The sequence below is a fragment of the Augochlora pura genome, chromosome 7, assembly GCF_028453695.1.
Source record: "Augochlora pura isolate Apur16 chromosome 7, APUR_v2.2.1, whole genome shotgun sequence".
Lineage (NCBI taxonomy): Eukaryota > Metazoa > Arthropoda > Insecta > Hymenoptera > Halictidae > Augochlora > Augochlora pura.
The window spans coordinates 31,011,871-31,034,017 of NC_135778.1; the positions used below are offsets into that span (position 1 = coordinate 31,011,871).

The window sequence follows — 22,147 nt, forward strand, 5'->3', positions numbered from 1 at the left end:
TACATGCAAGCAATTATATAATTACAATTAGAATTCAATTATAATGAATTTTTATTGTAAATATAAATTATAATTCAAATTTTTATACAAATTATAACAATTTATTATAATCTAAATTTCTATTAAAAACTGAAATTTGGAATAAAAATTGAATATTATTAATATCGATCCTATTTGAAATCAATGTATCTACTATTAGTTAATCTACTGTAATTCGAATGTATAATAAAAATTCATTAAAATTCATATCAATCTTATTTAAAATGAATTCGTTTAAATTTCTAGAAGTTAAAATTAATCCTAAAATTAAAATTTCTGATAAAAATCTACTATAATTGAATTAATACACTGTGGTGTAGTCGCAAAAATAGATTCGCATTTATTGTTGTTAAATTACATTGGGTAGAGGAATTTATATGAAAAACTTGAAATAATTTTTTGACAACATTTATGGTACTTACGATACATTTAATGCAGACATGCACCATTACGGAAGTTCTACATTTTCTGTCTTCGGATGGTGAAATTTTGTATGATAACTTGGTTGCAGATGCATATTCCTTGCTTGTACATGTAAAATGAGAAGCTACTTGGATGGTGTTTACTGTATATAGAATTCGCTTAATGGAAGCCTTGTACCACCGTTGAAGTACGAAAGCAAATTCGTGTTTCGTACTATTGATTCATGCGACGTTTACCTCTTTGCTGCGGTTTTTGAAACGATACGATGATTATGAATAGACATGGAGGAGTGCACGAGGAAAATAATAGGAAAATTGAACAATGTTTCGAGGTAGTCGTGGCGTAGTTATTGCGTGTTTGCGGCATCGGCGAATCATGAAAGATTCATAATTTTTGCTTTTGACTGGTGCAACTTTCACGACAGCTATGAAATTTTTTCAAACGATGCGGTATATACAGGGTGTCGCATTCATGTTGTGACTGTAACGCATGTCCTTTAACTTTTCCTGTCTTGTCCTTTTAACTAGTTTTTTAATTCTTGGACGTTTTCAAGGTTATTTCAATATCATCGTGATTTTACCATCATAAAGGTTGATAAGCATATCAATTTTTTGTAATCAAACTCTGCGTAATTAAATGCACATCTTTCGTTCGAAACATTACTTAGCAAGATCAATATTTTCAATGTTTCAATATTTATTCAGTTTATTTTTCATCTTTGTGTTAGGGATAATTTTATTCTTCTATTAAAATGACAACGTTACTTTCTTCTGGATAATATTTTATTTCAGAAAAACGTTTCAAACAAAAATTATCCATTCTTTTCCCAATTAACCACTTATTCGGCATGAAATCCGAAATTAGGCGAAAACTGAGCAAACAGCGAGCAAGAGGACACGGGTCACCGTGAAATCGCTGATTCAGTCTCACAGGGATTAATAGTGTTTCAAAATACCAAAATAAGAAATGTAGGTTCATGATAAGAAAAAATCAAAATTGAAGTAACCTTGAAAATGCGCATGTAATAAAAAAGTCTGGTAACGTCATCGGACTCTACATTCACAATACTGAAAACCATGACTTAGTTTTCCTTTCTTTTTTTTTGAAATCGCGTGCCTACAAGATTTTGAAAAGGATGGTACACCCTATGTAAGCGCAGCACATCGAAGGCGAGTCATTTCGTATTGTTCGGATAGTCTCTTTGATCGCGTACGAAGCGAGTTCGTAGAAGCTATCGTTCCTTTTCTTGTGATATCACGAGGCTATCCCGCAAAAAAAAACGACTCGTCTCGTGGTTGGTGTGTAACAAAGCTCGACTTTCGAGACCGTCAAAGGTAGAATGGCTTGCTCTTTCTCTTCCTCTCTCTTTCTCTTGCTTCCCACTGTCTAAGAAATCGCGTTTCTTTCTTATTCGGTGCTCCGCTCCGTGTGCGGTTCTCCGCGCGCTCTTTCCGTGGGAAATCCTCGCGAAACCGTATTTTCGGTTTCCGCCCTCAGAAAACGGTCCGCGCCGCAGAATATATCAAGAGCCCGAATCCTTCGCCGGGATTCGGCCCCATTCTCCGGGAAGATTTACAGACGACAACCGTGAAAGAGGAAATAGAGGGAACAAGCTTTAGATACCGGGAACAAGGCGCGTTGATAGAGCGAATACTAAAATGAAATAACCGGCCGCGTAGAACCGCAACGTTATTACTTCCGAAGGGTTCTAATTTCGACGGGACATTTTCTTCAACCCAGATTTCGGTAAATTTTATCTTAACTGAGAAACTGAACGTTCAATCAATAACCAATTTGCAAATAATAACTATTGTTTCCATCCAATTAATAATTCATTCAAAACAACTGCACATATAATTTATTTATTGTTCCTTATTTGAAAATGACGTGCAATTATTTTATTTTGATTTTACGGAATGAGAAATATCAAATAATCTTTACTTCTCCTTCGTATATTTTCTATCATATAATTAATATCTTGTAATACATTAGTTTTGCAAATTAAATGTTAGGTTTTATTTGAATTTAAATGAAACGCAATTAATGTGTCGTTTTTGCTTTCCTTTTTTTCGTTTATCTTCCAATAAATATTAATCTATATTTCTTATAAACGTGAAATACATTTTATTATTTTATGTACCATTGACAGAGAATTTCTTTGGTAGAATTTGTAATTAAAATCTCCCTCGAGCTGCACAATTTCTCCTCTGAGTTTAATGAAATTGGGCTGTGGTTTGATATCACTTAGGTCGGGGATGTGTAGAGTTGCCTTGGGAATTGTTTTAGGGCATTCTTTGGTGATCAAACATTGTCAAACTGGAAACATGTTAATTTTCTCGGTTCCCTGGGTAAGATTGGATGCGCTTGTTTGAACCAATCAAATCGAACTGGAATGATTCAAATTATTTAGGATTAGTAATTCTTGTGCAAGTGTCAAACATTAACAAACATGTACTTTTAAGTAATTTAACTAGTCACTAAGTTTTAATTAATTCTAACTAATTGAATTAGTTCCCAACCAATTAAAACTTAAGGTTTATAATATTATAATTGTTCTTCTATGGTCATTGTATAATACGAAAATATTCGAGTTTATAAAAATGTTCAAATATTGTTTTCCACCGTTAAAAGATCCTCAAACGTTACTGAATTACTGAAACTCAAACTATGTGGTACTACAATTGATTCTTTAAATTCTTAAAACCAACGAACGATCATAGAACCATTTTAAACGAGACGTTCAATTTTCAAACGTCGTCTAACATCGCCAAATCAATTAAAATTGAGGACTACGTTACTGCAATTAATTCTGCAAAGTTATGACAGCAAATCTGTGAATTTCTAGAAACATTTAAACAATACTTTACATCGTCGAACATTGCCAAACCATTAAAATTCAACGATTACAATAAGTGCAATTAATCCCCAGTATTCTGCTAGCAAATTTTGGATCTTTTGGAATTATTTAACCCTTTTAGTGCCGGACGACGATATATCTCCGTTCGCAACACTTGTGAAAAGTGCCAGCGACGATACATCGTTGCGCGTGCAACAGGACCTTAGTATTCGCATTGCGAAAGAACTTTATCGCAAAATAAATTTATAAAACTATTATTACACATACATATTATTTATAAAACTTCTCCAATTCTTCCGTAATACGTTGCTTTTTGAATTATGTAAATATTATTCTCAGTTTGGTTTTTATGAGCTGTTTCCTTAGTAAATTCGTGAAATCTGTCCGGTTACCTTCGCACAGGTGGTAAAGCAGTAGAAGGTTTAAAGCAGACACCCAACCCTGGAAACATTCTCAAACACCGTCATACCTTCACAACTTAAAGATAACAGAATCTCATCAGTCATCATCATCTTGTTTCTAAGATAATTAACGCGCGTCGCCGTGTCGACTGAAAAGTCAACCGCCGCACGACCAGTAAAATCAACATAAGACGCGTCCCAGAGTCCGTTCCCCATTAATTTCCCGCGAATCCTCGGAAAAGGACACTTAACGCCGCGGCAAGAAACAACGGGGACAAAGGGCAGTTTGCGGAACGATTGTTTCTCCCGCCCGTATCGCGGCCTCGATCGACTAACTGTGTTTCTTTTCGGCTGACAGGTTTCCACACGTACACCATGAACGAGACCACCCACACCGACCGCGAGGAGGACGAGATCCTAACGGTGAGATACGAGGACGGCAGGTGGTCGAAACCGTACTACGACTGCGGCGGCGGGAATATCTGGATGCTGACTTACACCGTTCCTTTCTTCGGCTACGTCAACGACACTTACTTCTTCAAGTAAGTGGACCGAGTCTCTCGCCCGACTCTTTTATCCACTCCTCCGCCAGGAACAGGACCGCCGGCGGAACGCTATTATTCCTTTGCGAGACTGAATCAGCGATTTCACGGTGGCCCGTGTCCTCCTGCTAGCTGTTTGGTCAGTTCTCGCCTAGTTTCGGATTTTGTGTCGAGTAAATCGTTGATTGAATGCTTGAAAGCATTCGGGAGAATCGACGAATTGATTCCGGAAATTAAGACGATTTTCTATGGGATTCAGGATTCATGGGTTGCGTGGCGGCGAGACAGATTTTTCAGGGTTGCACACTTGTTAAAACCTGTCAAAATTCGTCAAACCTGCGATGTTATCATAAATAAGAGAGATTGGAATTTTGTATTAGGTTCGTTCGAAAGAAAAATCGTGATGCGGGTCTCGAGTTGGCGGTATCTTTGTTGTGTTGACCATTTGAAGCGTTCAAACTCCCTCGAACATATGGTTAAATTGTATATGGTGCAAATTACTATTATGATTTGACTGCATTTTAGACCGATGTTACGTTCTACTGCAGTAATCCAATATACCTAATAAAGTGTAGTTCGGGACTGCCTAGTCGGGTTTTATGGCGGTGGGCCATGTGCTTGGGACCTTCGAAATTGGCTACGGCGCACAGTGGTCGAAAAGCCCGAAATCATGGTCAAAATATAAAACTGTGACGGATTTAATTGAAAATTTGTATGTAAGGGTTTTCATGGTCGCTGATTACGAATCTGAAAATGAAAGTTCAAAAAACAAAATGGCGGACCCAACATGGAGGATGGGTGGTCGAAAAAATGTTTTGATTTTCATAAAAATTGATGTACGTATATTTTCGGGAGCCGCGGCGTGGACCTGTCATCCGTACTTTCAAAATACCTTCCAACCGTCCCAAGGCACATGGTACGCCACGGATCGCGGAAGACGGCACGTTTGGGACGCGGGGCAATTAAGAACATTGCACCCAGGTGTTGGCGACTTGTCGATGACCGCGCGCGCCCCAAGACCCCCGGAAGGATTCGCGGTGCCACCTCCTCGGTCCCCAAACGTCGTTCCTTGCCACTCCGCGTCACTGCCGTGGTCCCATCGCGATCGGGCAGCCCTTTGCAACACCCACCCTTGGATAGAAGAAGTAGGGAGGACCGAGGTGACGTTGATGGTAACTTTCGGTCTTCCCAGCAGAAATGGAATAGAAATAGAATAGAAATAGAAAAGAAATAGAAAAACTTACATCTTCCCACTATCTGCATCAGGCTCCGAAACACACGCGCCCACTATCAACTTTGTATTCGTGCGGAAAAATCATCGGCGAAATAAATAAGTTCAATCTTCGAACAAGTGTTGGTCGATTCTCCGATTTCGAACAAGAACCCGCATCTTTTTTTGGGGAACTCTCCCGTTGTGTTTTGCCGACATAACAACCGAATAGAGTAAAGATTTTTCAAAGCATTCAAAACTGCGTCAAACCTGTGGCGACATCGAGTATAACACAAATAAAATTTGTAATCGAATCCATTTCGATGCGATTTCGAGATTTAACCATAAAGTGGAATCTACTTCTGCTATATTGACAGAATGAATATTTTTTGAACTGTTCAAACTATTATACGTTCTTCTGTAAAATGTTAGTCAAGGTTTTTTTGAAGCAAATGATTACAATATCCGTTTCATTGCATTTAAAATAATATAAGAAGCGGAAATAACTTCATACCTACATCTATTACATTACATTAATGAATGAAAAGTTTAATGATACCATTAATGTTTTTTCAGTACTTCCAACATTGTCAAACCGAGACATTATTGCATAAAAAGGAATAATTAATTCAGTTGAAGTTCTAATTTCATTTTAAGAGAACCAATAGCACGTATTCGAGATTTAAAAAGGACAAAGTAATTATTTGCAGGCGCAAATTGCTTAACATCGGAAATTTGATTGAAATAGTTCGTCAAGCATTTAGCAAATAAATATAATAAATATAATAAAAGTTACTGGAACTCGATTAAAGAGACAAATTGATATTCATACAACGATACAATAAACTTCAGTAATGCATCTTCCGTAAAAAGCAACTTCACAGTTCGTAAAATCATGTGCCATCGAAACTTGTTAACCCGAAAATATTTGCCGCAAATATTAGCCAACAAAAAAGCACGCGAATTTCATTTTCGGCGCGACAGCGGCATTGTCCAATAAATACAAAAACAAAGGGGACAGCAGGAAATTGTGGTAAAGAGCGTTCTTCTGTTACAGTTAACTGGCTCAATTCGCGGAATCGCGCGTACGTGTTGCCAAAAAACGTTAAAAATATCCGCGAAACAATTCACGGAGGTACGCATTGTTTCTGGATCCGTCGGCGGCCGTTAGTAAAACTGGGGACATGATCCGCGGAAATTTATCGATTATTAAAAAAAAAAAAGAAATAGGAAAACGGTGTAACGACGCTGATAACACGGTTATCGAATTTCGCAGTGACACTCGCTGCTGCACGACGATTGGCGGATTCAATTTCTCCCGCCCGTTTTTCAGCAGCGATATCCAATGGAAAATATATTCAACTCGATACGCCGATGATATTGTGATCTTTCCTCCCACCCCTTCTTGGCCCGGACGGATTTATGAATAATTTCCTATTGTTTGGGAATCGGAGTAAATTTAACGCGGAAATAATAGACCGTCGTTTTCGCGCTCGCATCGTTAAATCAAATTGGCTCCGTATTGTGCCAGCGCCACGTTCCGAGTCTCTAATGATTTACAGTAAACGATTTAGTGTTCGGCAGATAATGCGGAGCACGCCGCGATGCTCCGATACAGAGCACAATTAAAACTGCTCGGCACGTGCCAAATCGTCGCTTATTTTTAGAATAATTTTTCAGATTATTTTTTTTTTGTTGAACTTTTCTTTGTACCCCAGAAAATTACAATTTCGAAATCTGCCGAACAAGGAATTTTGTCGACGTTTAAAAAAAGCATAAAGTTTACAGGTTTTTTGGGGAATCTGTAAAAGAGAGGGCTTGTAAAATTCATTTAAGAAATATGGCACCGTGTACAATTTATCGCGTTCATATGTAACATTTTATTTCTACGATTTTATTACTAGCCTAGTATTTATTCCTTTATTTGGACCGCGAATAATTCAACTTTATTCCCCAATTTATGAAAGACGAAATGTTTTTAACTTCTTTTTTTAAGAAGCCTAAAACATTTATAATTATTTTTATATCTTGAAAAGAGTCAGTCTGTTTTAATTTGATTCCGGCATGAAAAGAATTCAAAACTTTTTTTCGGTCTACGGTTCTATAAATTTTATTCGTTACTATCTCGCAAAAAAAAATTCGCTTTTCATTAAAAGTCAGTTTTAATCGATACACCCATATCCCGATCATTCAAATATTTGCTCGACGAAATCGGGGGCGTGTAAAAATGCTGTGTATCCCCAACGCTGAAAAAATAACCCGGGAACGTTTATTTACTGTTTCGTTTATTTACTGTTTCGTTTATTCCAAGCGTGCTCTATTAATGTATGTGTTTAACGTCGCGTGAAAAACATCGTTGCAAAACGTTTCTCATCGCCGATTTGATTTTTCGACTTAAAACGGTGTTTCCAAACGTTTGCAATATTCTTTTTTGTATCTTCGCTACGCATACAGTACAAGTTTTACATTCATCAGTTGAAACTGATATTGTGCTTCGAACTTTTTCGTTGATAAATTACCGTGAAATTTGTATCGCCCTCAGACATTTCGTTCGGAATTAAGTCGAAATCATAAGGAAACGTTTCTTCATAAGATGCACCAATTTCGAGAAAATCGTCTTCAAAAATTGAGGACGTCTGCACGCGTCGAAAGGTGCGTGGTTACAGACTTGAATAAACATGGCGTTTTATCTCTACATTCAAAGCTAAATTTCTCCAAAACGATAGCTCTGAGAGCAAAACTTCATAGCATACCGTTTGCTCAATGTTTCTCAATGAATCGAACGACCCAAAGCATATCCCTAACAATTAACATTTTTTATTAATTTGTAACTACAATAATATTTTTATATCTAGAGCTATATTACTCGAAAATATAATAGTAACTCTGCGTGAAAAACTATATATCATGTTCAATTTTTCTCAAAGGCTTCAATGATTTAAAAGATATTTCATAACAATGGGATTTTTATAAATAATTTGTATGCAGTTCTATGCATCACATTTCAATATTCTCCGATAATTTTCGATTTGGTTCCTCGCGATATCGTATTTTTGAGAAAAGTTCGCGACGAGGTTGAATTTTCTGCACGGTCTACGTGTCTCTATGGCTGTCCAGGGATTATGATTATGATCGTGGACGTTGAGAAATACAGCTTCCGGTCGGAAGTCGGGAGATTCAGCGAATCTGAAAAGGGTCCAGGCGAAATTTCTGTCGACGTCACGGTTTTATTGATGAACGTTCCGTTCGTTCGGCTTTATCGCGGTGCACACGTCCAGCTGATCCTGTTTGCCTACGTTTCATGGTGTTTTGCGTAGGTGTACGTGCGAGCATTGTCTATCGCGGGCACGCCATCAATCAATAAAAACACACCGAAGGAATATGCGCATAGAAAAAGACCGTATTCATTTCCATTCGATGCTTGAGATTAAATTGCTCCTCTGATCGATGGAAATTCGGATTCTGCCAAGTAGCGTCGGCTTTGAGCCGCGCTCGAGTAAGTTTGTTCACATCGAAAACCGTTTCTCTCTTCGTAAATTTTTAAAGATACACGAGAACCAGATCTTGAAAATGCAGTTGAAAATTCTGAAAATGCGGAATTCTGAAATGAAATACTAAAATTAAAAGTACCATATTCATTGTTGTGTCGTATCGTTCGCCTCGTTGGCGACTTAGATTTACGACCGGTTAACGAAGAAAGGTTGTAAGGCTAACTCCGGAGAATCCGTTTATTTACACTTTGTACAGAAGTGATCTTAGCTACAAAGGACTTGGCTGCAGTTGTAGCTAATCTCGATATAATGACGTCGCGATTTATAATAGTTAAATGATTCTAAACTTGCTGTCTTCGATGTAAAGACGATTCTTTGATCTTGCTACCTCGGTGCAAAAACGATTCTAAACTGGCTGCACTTGTTGCAAAAACGATTCTAGTATTTTGTCGTTGCGCTAGCTTTTACGAAAGCTCGGTTACAGGAGAAATTTGGTGGAAGTGGAGAAATGTCTAAAGTAGGGATAGGAAGGAACTCTGTCTTTTATCGGCGATCTCTGATCATTATCTGATTTCTCGATCAAAATTGAGACGAAATTATGGTAATAATTTTTTTCATAGATCGCATCGGTTTCAAGGATATCGTCCTCGAAAATTTGCATACCCTGCGCGCGTTGGAAAAGGCGTGGTCATAGACTTAGCCAAAGATGGCGTCGCACTAGGATAATCGAAGCTAAATATCTCGAAAACGCTAGCTTTAAGCGCAAAACTGCATACCACATCTGTTTTTAAGCTTTCCTAAAGCAATCCGATAACGTCAAGCACATTCCAAACTTTCAATAATGTAATTGTAAAAATATTTTACAATGTTCAAACTTTCTCAAGAAGGGAACGAATAACTTTCAGCTGTTTCTATCCAATCTACTTCCTTCCAACGAATCTTCGAAACGTAAATATATTTTACAATATCTAATAAGATAATACTATAAACATAATAATATGAAAAAGTCTGTAGAAATTGATTGTGATGGTAGACTCGCGAGATAAATATTTTTGATGGAAAGGCACCGCGATTGACCACTTGTTGACTGTGCTTGATCAAATTCCGCGCTTGCGAGCCTTCGATCCCCATCGCCAGATACCTGTTATAAGGCGAAATGAATTCCTCGGACTGGAGAGTAGGAGTTCGGAAGAGCGCAGTCTTCGATTTATGAAAAACGGCCAATATTTTCGTACAGGCTGGCTGTCGGCATCGTTCCACTGTGTATTTGAAAGGTCTACAAGTTACCGTCGACGGCCTCTGATTTGTTAGCTCAAGCATAAGCTGGCCCCTCGCATAAATGAACAAATTTCTCTCCTTGACATCGACGAACAGAGATGTCCATTCCTCGAGATGTCTATTCCATGGAATTCTTAGAAGAAATGTTTGCACAGATCCGTTTTCACTACATTTTGTTCACACGAGTAATCTTATCATTAATCCATGTATAATTGAATTTGCTTAACAATCCAAGTCTAATGAAATCAGTGCTTCGACGAAGTATGATTGAATCAATAAGTTATCCATGTTTAATTAAATCTTGCTATCCGATTTTAATTAATAACTTATTGTTACAAATAACGTTATAACACATGCTGAAAATATTCAGATAAAAATTGTGGCAACACAAAAACAAAGATTTAAGGGGAATTTGGAAAATGTATTTTTTAATTAAAATTTCTCAGCAATAATTTCACTATCTTATCAAGAGATTTGGTAGTAGTGAAAATTCGAAAATACGAAAGAAGGATTTTGAAGAATATTTTCAAAATTAAAATTCCAGTACAAAAGAAATTAAAAATACCAAAAACTGTGCATGCATTGCTAAATAATTTTAATAATTTTATGCCAAGTTGTTCGAGTCACTGCCTTGAAATATTTTAGGTTTCCACATCAACAGTTTAAGAACAAGAAATTAAAATGATCGGCAGATTTGCAGAATTTGCAGATCTTACGTTGAAAATAAGAAGCAATTAACTTTTAATTTCGAAGATATTAACATATTGTACTCTCAAGAGTTTCCCCAAATTTACTCAAATCTTTTGCATACGTTCTTTCTACTTGAAAATTTAACGAAGTCATCGCCTGCAACAAATTAGTCTCGCAAACCCCAGGTGTCTTCGCGGGCCTTTTCGTTTCGTAAAACCATTCACACCTGTTCAATAGCATCCGTAGGACGCTGTTAGGTGGTCGGCGACCCGTGTACTTACCACCGCACTGAAAATGTCGTTGACAGGTCTCGCTGACAACGGTACGCGAGGCCTTTAATTGGCTCGCGCGGCGTATTTCAATCGGAAACGGACATCGCACAGGTATCAATTCGTCTGTGCAACGCTCCGCACGAGTTTATCGGTTTCCATAAATATAGTAGCTGCCATAGAATCACCATTTGCACTTAAGATTATTCTGGTAAATTTTTATGGACTTCTAGTAACTATTTACTGCGATAAATCGCCCCCAAAAATGTCCGATCTTCAAAATTCTAGATATTTAAATAATTACAATTATATAAAAAAGAGAGTCGTACGATAATGACGCATCTAGAATCGAAAAGGATCATCGATTAAATCGGCCAAAAAAACGATGCAGCAAAGAGGTACACAGTACGGAGAAACAAAATAGCAGAAATCAAAGTGGTGCAAAGAAGCAAAGAAAAAGGCAACAAGAAAACAAGGTAGGAGAAAACAAAATAGCAAGGAAACAAAGCTGTCAAGGAATTTAAACACCGAGGAAATAAATGTTGTATAAACAAAGTAGCAAGCCAATAAACATCGATGGAAACAAAGTAGTACCGGAACAAAAGCAGGAGAAAACGAAGCAGCAAAGAAATAAAGCTACCGTCAGGAGAGTCTCGAGGAACAAATAGTAAGAGAGAAAATTCTCAAAGAAACCAAAGTAGCAAGAAAACAAAGTAGGAGGAAAACAAGGTACATACTAAGGAAACCAGAAACCGCTAATTCAGTGTACGGAAAGTTCCCGGAGTCACTGGTCATATTGCAGACCTTCGCATGGCCGGGGTTCCACCGCATTCGATATTTTGCCCGTGTTGCCTGAACGATTCTAAACGCTGGAGGTCGTTCCGCGAGAAAAAGAATCGAAAAATCTGCATTGTAAATCGCGCGTTTAATAATTCCGGGCGTGTGTCGGGCCCGGTAATAAGATTTCACCGGTATTAGCAGCGCGGCTGCATTTATGACGCGCCATTCCCATGGAATGTGGCGAAACACGTCTTGGCTCGCAGCCAACAGGCACCTTCGCATCCCTCCCAGCTGTCGCCACCATTTATAATCTGTTAGTTTTATCCGACGCGGTCCTGACTCTCGGGGGCGGGCCGTTGTTATTCCATGTACCGGTGTCACGTGCCGACCAACGACAGCGGCATAGCTCTTTATAACACCCGAGGAGTTCAACAGCGGATCCCGATGCCCTCCGGTTATTTGCCTGCCGACCTACGGTGGTCGGGGAATCTTGTTCGTCGCGAGAAAATTAATAATCTACCGCGTCGGCGCTTGTTAACGCATTTGCTTCGTGTCTTTTCATTTCGGGACGAGAGACGACGACGTGCGAGACAATCAGTTAGAAAATTTCAGAGATGTAGCAGAAACCTGAACGAATAAGTCTGTAGAATTTCAGAATGAGATTAGAATTGTTTGGGAAAGTAATTGATGACTTTACAATTTAATTCTCTCTTCAATTTTAATTTTATTCAATAAAAGATTGTAACTGTACATAATTTTTGAGGTTTCTGGCATAATAGGAAATTGTTCATGCATGGGACTGTTTAGCATTTAATTGGTACATTGTGGAATCAATCGAATATTTATGTATCGTTTTTCGTTATGTGCCGTTACGTTTCGCTGTTTATTTCCATCGCTAAAATAATTCATTAAATGTAGTGTAATTGGATCTGGATATTACGTTACACATCACGAAATTAAATAATAACATGAGAAAAAATATCTATCTTTATGTAAACTACGAGATCGTAGACGTCACCCTTTTCTGGTAGCATGCGTGTTAATGTGGACATACATGGATATATTGTTTTGTGTCTGAAAATTAATGGCATTTTAAGTGGAACTTCTTAGGTCCCGGCAGTGCGCGTTTATGAATTAGAAATTATAGTGAAATGAAAATTGAAACTCAGTATAGTGTGCGCGCTTGGTATCGCTACTTCGTTTGTCATTGTCATTGTGATCGTCGCCAATCAGTGAATTGTCGTTTGAAGGGAGAAGAAAGGGAGTAGTCGAATGCGAAGCGATGCCGACATACTTGGCATTTTCGTTCCGTTCTCGCTTTCTCTGTTCAACGACGCGTAAATGAATAGCTATGGACAGATTAAACAGAATCGTCGAAGTATCCATAGATTTCATCACCGGTAGATAGGGTGTATCAATATTTTCGTTCAATCGCCAAATCCTAAAAGCTCGTGTCACGGATTTCGACGACGCTGTTGCACGACGATCGAAAATTTTGCTCCCCTCGGAAACATGTTCGGACAATGAAGACTAACTGGAACCGGACGTCACCAACTTTAATTGCGTCGTTCGTTTCGAAAGGCCCGGCGCAACAAACGCTGAAGCTGCAATTTATCAAAATTCAAATGTCATGGCAATTGTTGTCGCCTCCCGAGTGTACTTGAATTCGCGCCAGAATGACTGTTTGGCAGTGAATTGTACAACAATCGTACAAACATCTGTAGCTCGTTGCTTGCTGTAGAGTAGACAGACTATTCCCATTGTGGCAACATGTAATACACCAAATAAGCCAATTTCATGGATTATTGATTTTATTCGTGATGCATTGTTCATTTAGACCGCGATAGATATCGTTCTAGTTGCTAGAAACTGCAACTGGAACGTTAATTTTGCATCGGTTAAAAGGCGCCTACTAATTGAATTTCCGTGTTCGAAATTCAATTCGTGTATGAATTACAATCGAATTGTGTCAAATATAATATCTGCACCTAAAGCCGATTCAGTGTTTGCCAGATGTTGAAACATCTTATGTAATTTAGTTTACATATCTTATTTCAATTATCAAAAATTATTTGCTTCTTCGTTGAATCATGGGAAAATGGACATGCGCGGTAAGTAATATTATCTGGAAACAACTACTGCACGAAGAATAATAGTTAGAACAACATAACTTTCACAAGACTTGCAAGAAATAAAACGTTTATTGATCATGCATAATGTTGTATACGCGTTTGATGTGGATCCGGTTTGTAAGGCCGGATTTGTTTATAAACGCTTGGTACAATGCCGTATTAATAGATGTATGTTTGTTTTATATACACTTTATTTACACTGTACAAGTATACTAGTTGCGATGTTTGATGGTGTTTTACTACGTTTACGTTTGGATGTGTTATGTATGAATGTTAGCTGTGATCTTAGTTTGATGCGTTATGTATGAATGATTACTGCGTTCTGTCTCTCGTTCGTCGTGTTCTGTCTGTTGTCACCTCGGTTTTTCAGTGATTGGAGGAGGATAGTTTTTAGTGGAGGAAATGAAGTGTTTTTGATTGGAGGTGGGTGTGTCGCAGGGAACTTGGAATGAGGAGTGGGAAATTTGGTAGGAACTTCGTGTTTGCGTCGTCTTCTTTGTTACAGTAAAAATGATGAATGTTTGTCCGTGCAACGGTACGGTAGGTCTGTTGCACGTCTTGTCCGTTCGTCGAGTCGAGTTTCGGTAAGTACGGTAGTCGTAAAGTAATTGCGTTAGTCGTCGTTCGTCGGATTTTGTCTATGGTCGATTGTTTCGCGTGTTTACGGCTTAATACCTAAAGAGGGACGGCTAGGCACTTTCGACCATCGGTGTTGCCGTCGCAACACATAAATCTAATTAAAACTGTGCCCGTAAAATTCTAATACATTACCGTAATTCGCAATAACAATGATCTAATAGTACAATATTAATGTAGCTGTGTGTAATAACAATACAGACAGTAATATGAAGAAACTGTGCTGGTGAAACTGTGAATAAGGAGAACTAGTTTTGCGGACGTACTTAATAAGGCTGGTGTGACCGAGGACATGTGCAGGCAGTCTTTAATCGTTCTTCGTGGTCTACGTGTTAACGTGAACATTTGTGCCAGAGGCAGTCCTCGCGTCGCTGTGTTCGCCGCTGTAATCGGAGCATCGCGGAAGTGGGCTCGTTTTCCGGAAGTCACGTTCGAGCGGCGAGCTTGATGCGAATGAACCGGCGCGGCGGCTAGGAGGGTCGAATGCCAGCGAAGGACTGCTCGCTTTGGGGGACGAAGCGGATTATTATTTACTCTGACAATTATTGCTGCTTGGCTCGCAGTTTCAGAATTAATTAAACCGATGTCTTTCCCCGTATGTTTCTCGGAAAATCGTGCATTGGCAATATGCAACACAATCACGCCTAGAAATTCAATGAATTGAAACATGTTCAAACGAGTTTATAAAATTGCCCTTCCATTCTTTTTCTCGAAAAAGGATCACTCAGATTTATTGTGCGCATCGTAATCAGCTATAAAAATTCAATAATATAGCTCAAACATGTACGAATAAAACTGCAAAATTTCGGAAAGCGGCATCATTTAGTTTACCTAAACAAAATTCTAACATATGAGCTTGATACACTAACGCGATTTGCAAGATTGCTGGTTGAACTCTTTGAATTTCAAAAAATCCTGCGATTGTGTAAGATAATCAACTATAAAAAAAAAAACAGAGAAACCTTGAAAAGAAAATTATAACGTATAAGCTGATACGATGATGCTTCTGAACGCTGGTTCGGTTTTCCGTTTTCCAAAAATTCCCACGTTCCTGATTTGCAAGATAATCGCCTATAAAAATTGAGGAACATCGTTCAAACATATACGAATATGTCTGTAAATTGTGAAAACTCTGAGTCGATTACCATCCCGGAAAAGAATTGCAAAGTGCAGGCTCGACACGGCCGAGGATCACACGGTCCGGGGGATTTGTTTAAGAATTTATTGTTAGGGCCCCGTCGCTTCGGTGTCATCGTTGCATTATCAGTGCCCCGACGACAGGCCATAAGATTTATCAGACGAATGAAAAACGCCGGGGAATTTTCCGGATATGACGGCGACCGACATCCATTAATCATAATGATGCGCGGTGCGCGTTCCCCGTATCTCGGTGCATTAATCGATGCAAATAACTGGTAGCGAGTTTAAACGTAGATTGATAGTGATTTTTACGAGCGTCGGTTGATCGTGGACATCTCGCAGCGTGTTCCGCTGTCGAACAGGTTAAAGAATTGAACACGTTACATTGTAATGCTGCGCAGATCGCTTCTCGGTATAGCGTTCTATTGTTGTTTTAACGACTTCGCGTGAATACGAAGTTTACGTGGTGATTTTAATTACGTTCCAGTGATTGATTACGAGAGAACGGGACGGCCATGATAATCTTTGTTTCTGAAAGTCAATTTCAACGCAGTCGTGTCTAAGTGGAATTTTATTTACATTTTGATATGTTTGCGTAAAGAATTGTGTGGTTAACTTTTAATATACGTCCTTTGAAATGTGTTAATTGCATGATAGTGTAGTATTATTGTTAATGTTTGTAATATAAATAAGTTTAGACAAGAATGTTATATATGACGTGTGTGTATAATATTACATTATTATACATTTGACGTAACGTTACTGTATATTATATAGTATTGATTATATGTATACTACAATGACTATATGTTATATTATATATTTAGGATCATTCATATTACGATATTATTTATAATATTACATTATGTGATTATTGTATGTAACATTATATATACGATCATTGATACTACAATACTATCTGTAATGTTGCATATATGATCATTCATATTTCAATGATAGTTGTATATAATAATTATATGTAACATTACATAATATTACATAACAGATACTTATCTAAATTTTGTTACGAGCCGAGGGCTAAGGCAGTCGTGCGTGACCGAGGATTCGTTAATTGGTAGAATTGGGGGTATAAGGATTGAACAATTGCGGACGAGCCGACGTCTGTTTCACCGTCGGGGCATACGAACGGAAATTTTAGCCTCGTAACTCTTTAATTGGTGTACCTCGAGCGGTTAAGGTACACCGTGGTGGATATGATACTAGCTACTGGGAGAAATGGATGTGATTTTCTTCAGCCGAACAACGTGTAATGGCAACACTGTCCTAAAGCTGCTCAAAATCTGCCCGAGTTTTTACGGGCTAAATAGTATATAAATGAAGACAGTCCAACTTATTCCATATCAGAGTTTATTAATTCTAAAGATCAAAATTTGTTTTAGACAGGCATTTCTGTATTGAAATCTCGTTCGAAAAGGTGTAATAAAGCAAACGGGGTATATTTTGATTAAATCAACAGCTTTTGAAAAAAGATGTACAGTTTTATATATTTACTTAAACATCCGACATTTCATATGCACCAACCTAATATAATATAACATTGCATGTAGTATTTATGATCACATATATAATATCACATACAGTTATTAAACAATGTAATAATATATATAGCACATTGGGTATGTAGATTATTAATAGAAACAAATTCGGGTACAAATAATTATTCAGAATTGTTGAATTACCATTAGTTTGATTGAATCGCTTCAACAACTATGTTAAAATGGTATCGCTGGAGCAACGGTCATATTTGGCGCAAGTTCTCCTATGATGCACGAGCGCGATTACCCGACAGATGCTAGATAAGCATCCACATCATCATCCTGGTCGGGTAATCCTCGAGGAGTAATTAGCGGATAAAGATGATGGAGACTGCGCCGTTAACTGCCGCCTCTTAAAGACTGCTGTCACTCCAATTATCCTCTTGATGCCACAGAGAGCGTATTATATTCGTTGAGACGACTATTCTACCCTTTCGTGGCAACCCCTTTATTCCGTCAACACTTTAATGCCGAATGCCGTAACACCATTCGTTATTAAAATATCGAAAATCGTTCTAGTAAACACACTGTTCTCGTAAAGGCAAGCTAATAGAACACTGCTTTGAGCAGACGTAAACAATTTGCAAGAATTTGTTGCTCATTTAATTGGAAAAATGGGAAATTGCGTAAAAAGGAAACTCAAAAGTTAAAGTAATCGATACTTTTTATCGCAGTTGTAAAGTAAAATAGTGAACGAGGTGAACAATGTTGTATGATTTTTATTCTATAAGTTGAAATTATTCTGCAGTGTTTTAACAATTTTCAACAACATTATATTTTATGCGACGTTACGGAGAGAACTTCGCTCCTTAAAATAACGTAGCGCTTTGAATAGAAAGTTGCAAAATGGACAATATACATGTTCTTATCTTCTGGCGTTTTACGAGGTAACGCGATTCTATAAAGTTTACAAAATTCTTCTCGATATTCTCTTTGATGTGACGTTATAGAGGGAAGACTCCCCTTCGATATGGCTTTCTAAAAGTTGATCCACGATTTCTTAACACAGTTTTGCTGCACTTTGAACACAAAATTGCTGGCATAATGAATAGTATTGTCTAATATTTGTTTTAAAAGTTCAAAGCATTTTAGATATATCAAACTAATTTTAATGACTTCTAATTTAATGCGACCTTACAGAGGAAGGTCTCTCTTTTAAAATAAAGTCTCGAAAGTTGAGTTGCAACTTGTCGAAATTTTTATCGTACGCTGAATAAAATATTGCGGGTATGATGAATAATATTGCTTAAAATTCCTTCTAAAAACTGGAATAATTTTACACAGTTTAAAAGATGTACGGCTTGTCGTATTTTGGATACGATGTTGTAAGATTAACAATACACCTATTTTTTCATGTTTCCGCAGTTAAAACAAGTCTGTAAAGTTGACAAATTGTATCCGATTTTCCATACAAGGGGACGTTACACGACAAAGTTACTTCTTTTTAATAAACTCCTCAAAAGTTGATTTGCGATATTTTGCCTCGGTTTTGACGTGCGCCGGATTAAAAGTTGCAAACAATTTGAAACGACTGTAAAGTGTATAAACAATTTTTTGTTATTGTTTTTAATGGGACGTTATGAAAGAATGACTCTGCATTCAAGGTGCGTTAAAACCAGGCTAAAAAATCGAAAATAATCTTTATAAATGTTATTTGAAACAGAAGATTATCTTCTATACCGTCGTTCCAAATGAAATGTCAAGAAAAAAACGTTTAAACATTGTAGAATCGTTACAATTTGCGAAACATTAGAAAAATAATGATATCGTTCATCCTACTACTAACTTCCCATTTATAGCGCGATAAAAGTGCGAAACAAAGTCGCAAATAAAAATTTCATCCGCCATTTCAAACGGCATACTTCCCTCTATAACGTCCTCTATTAAATCCAAAGTCGTAAAAAGTTTTTTACACTCTCTAAAAACGTTCGAGCTTATAAAACGTCGTAAGATAGCGACATCATTCATCACCTTTGCAACTTTGTATTCACAGTGCGCCAAACTTGCAGTAAACAAGCGCAAATTGACTTTTAATGTGTCAGTTTAAATAACAAACACCACCCTATAACGTCACATCAGACGGAAAATGGAATTTTGTAAACTGTGTTAACTTCGGAAAGAAATTAAACAATGAGGATATTATTAATCATGCTTGCAACTTAAAATGCAATAGCATCGCGAAGAATAATAGGATATTAATGTTTGAGAGAACATTTTAAACAGCAGACTCTCCTCTATAACGTCGCGTCAAAGCCAACAAAGATTTACTAAACTGTGTGAAATCAATTCAATTTTTAAAACCAAATTTACAAGGTTTCAATTGAACTTTAGAGATATTATTATGTTGAAAATACATTTTCTTCTACAACGTCGCAATGAATTCTAAGTTGTTGAAACACTGCAAAATTGTTATCTTAATGTCATAATAACTTTAAATTTAATTTAATGACATTCAATTTAACTTCATTGAATTCAATTTCTACAATAATGATATTTAAACTGAGATAGAAGCTCAGCAACATATGACAGTTCGATTTTCAAGACGTTCTTTCAAAGGACACACTTCCCTCCATGACGTCGCATTAATAAAAAAAAATGCCAAAAATCTTTGAAACACTGTTAAAATCCTTTCAGTTTTGAAACAAAAATTGAACAAAACTGCTCACTTTAATTGCGATTTAAGCAGCGATGTAAACGTGCAGAAAACCCGTTAATCGTCTTCCAAGACGTAATTTTAAACAGCAGGTTTCCCGCTTTATGTCGCGCGCGATTAAAAATCGAAGAGAAACGGTTCATCTGCGCAGGTCTGGCTATCAGTGAATTCCCGAACGCGGGAAAACAAGTTCCGTGATAATACGTTCAGCGTCTCCTTATCACTCTTGCGTGTCCTATCGAAGACGTAATCACCATAACCAGTTTCGAATCGTTAAAATACTATTGTTTACTGTATAAAAAGATCCTCGAAGAATTTCAATAAACCTCGCGTAATCATTAATCGGTTCCATTAGTCCGTCGACGACTCGAAATAGCGTCATCAAACATCGTCCCGCACACATTAAATCATAATTGTCACCTGTAACGCACGTAGGAATCGCGTAATCGTAATCCATCAGCATTTCTAACAATCACCGAATGACGTCAATGTTATGAAGGAATCCGGATATATTTAAGGTAGGCCATCCGTCTCGAGAGAATCAGTACCTCACAGTCGAAGGAGTAGTTCGAAGTGCGATGTCATTCACGATGAAGACGGTGTGCATTGTTTTCGCGATGGTTCTGCTGCTGATAGCCGAGGACGTTCATGGCAAACCGATATGCGCCGACAACGGCTCCAGGGACCCCAAAACTGGACTTCCCTACTGCCCAGATACGCCAGGCTACGGCGATGGTTTCGTTCCTCCATGCCCAGCAGGACATTTCATCGACGCTTTCGGAAATTGTCATCCCGAGGGCAATTTGTAATCAGGTGAGCGACCGCCATCTTCTGATCCCCCTCTTCTCCTTCACGGCCATTGAATTGGAACTATGTATGTACTGTGGTTTTAGAAAAATTAGGAGAATCTTGATTGGAACTGATAACAATTGTCTTTCCAACAGCAGAGAAACTGGAAAATTATATAAAAATTGTATAAGCAAGAAGCATTGAAAGAAACGAATTAAAAAAATCATATAAAATATGAAAATATAATAATACATATAAATACATGTGATAAGAAAACGGATAAATTCAAATAAAAATTGTGTGTCCAAGAACACGGTATACGATTGAATTAAAAAGTCTTTTTAATAACATCGTAAATAACAAATGGAATAAAAATTGTATGCGCAAGAATCGAGCAAATAAAATAAAAATTGTACGTATGTGATGACGCAGTAAAAAAAATGAAATAAAGATAGCGTCTGCAAATTGAAATAAAAAAATGAAATAAAAATTGTACGTGATAGGACACTGCAAATGCGTCAAATAAAATAACGTGTACAAAAGGAAATAAATACGTTTCCCATGAATAGACGTTTTATATTATTCTTGGCTTGCTTTTATGCTGCGTTTCCTTGGATCCAATAAAGCGATCATCGATTTCTATTATAACTATTAATGACTACGCAAGTAAGTCCTAAATTCAATGGCTAGACGAGAGTCTTAACCCGTTGCACTTGAATGGCACCACTAAAAATTGTTATATCACGTTCTGAAGTAATTTTTACATTATTACTGTTTCTCCTATTTAAAAGACTGTTGAAAGTGTAATTGTTTTATGAGTCAGAATAGTCAATTCTTTATGCATGAAATGTCGTATCAAATGAGAATACCGTTCGTCAGAAAAATTATGTTGGATTTAGACTTAAAATTAGCTGGAGAGCAAAGGGTTAATTTATGGAATAATTCTGTCCGCGGACATCTAGCATCTAGGAAAAGAGAAGGAAAATTGCACAGATTTGAAACGATAGTTCAGTTGAATTTTGAGATATGTTCTCTTGGGTCTATTTCTATGCAACTTAGCTTAAACTAAAGCTGGAAGCATCAGCACCAAGACAGGGTAGCTTAGCTTGCAATATAGTCACAAGATCATTTTGAAAATTTAAAAGTCATGGACCTCTGATAACATGGAGCTCTGACAACATGGAGTTAACAAGATTTAAAAGGAAAAATTCAGATGAATTGTGAGATATGTTCTCTTGAGGCTATTTCTATGCAATTTGGT

At 37.4% G+C, this 22,147-nt stretch overlaps 2 protein-coding genes across 2 annotated transcripts in view; both read left to right on the top strand.

Moving 5' to 3' along the window:
• LOC144472023 (metabotropic glycine receptor) overlaps positions 1 to 22,147 on the top strand; it is a 278,340-nt gene that overhangs the window by 61,465 nt on the left and 194,728 nt on the right. The window contains exon 2 of the mRNA XM_078184653.1: positions 4,079 to 4,262. Coding sequence (XP_078040779.1) covers positions 4,079 to 4,262 — 184 coding nt within the window. The remainder of the gene's footprint in view (positions 1 to 4,078; positions 4,263 to 22,147) is intronic.
• On the top strand, positions 15,317 to 21,480 carry LOC144472026 (uncharacterized). Its single transcript, XM_078184656.1, has 3 exons — positions 15,317 to 15,343; positions 20,616 to 20,910; positions 21,042 to 21,480. Exons 1-2 carry the CDS (start codon positions 15,332 to 15,334, stop codon positions 20,904 to 20,906), a joined length of 303 nt encoding a protein of 100 aa, XP_078040782.1. The 5' UTR covers positions 15,317 to 15,331; the 3' UTR covers positions 20,907 to 20,910; positions 21,042 to 21,480.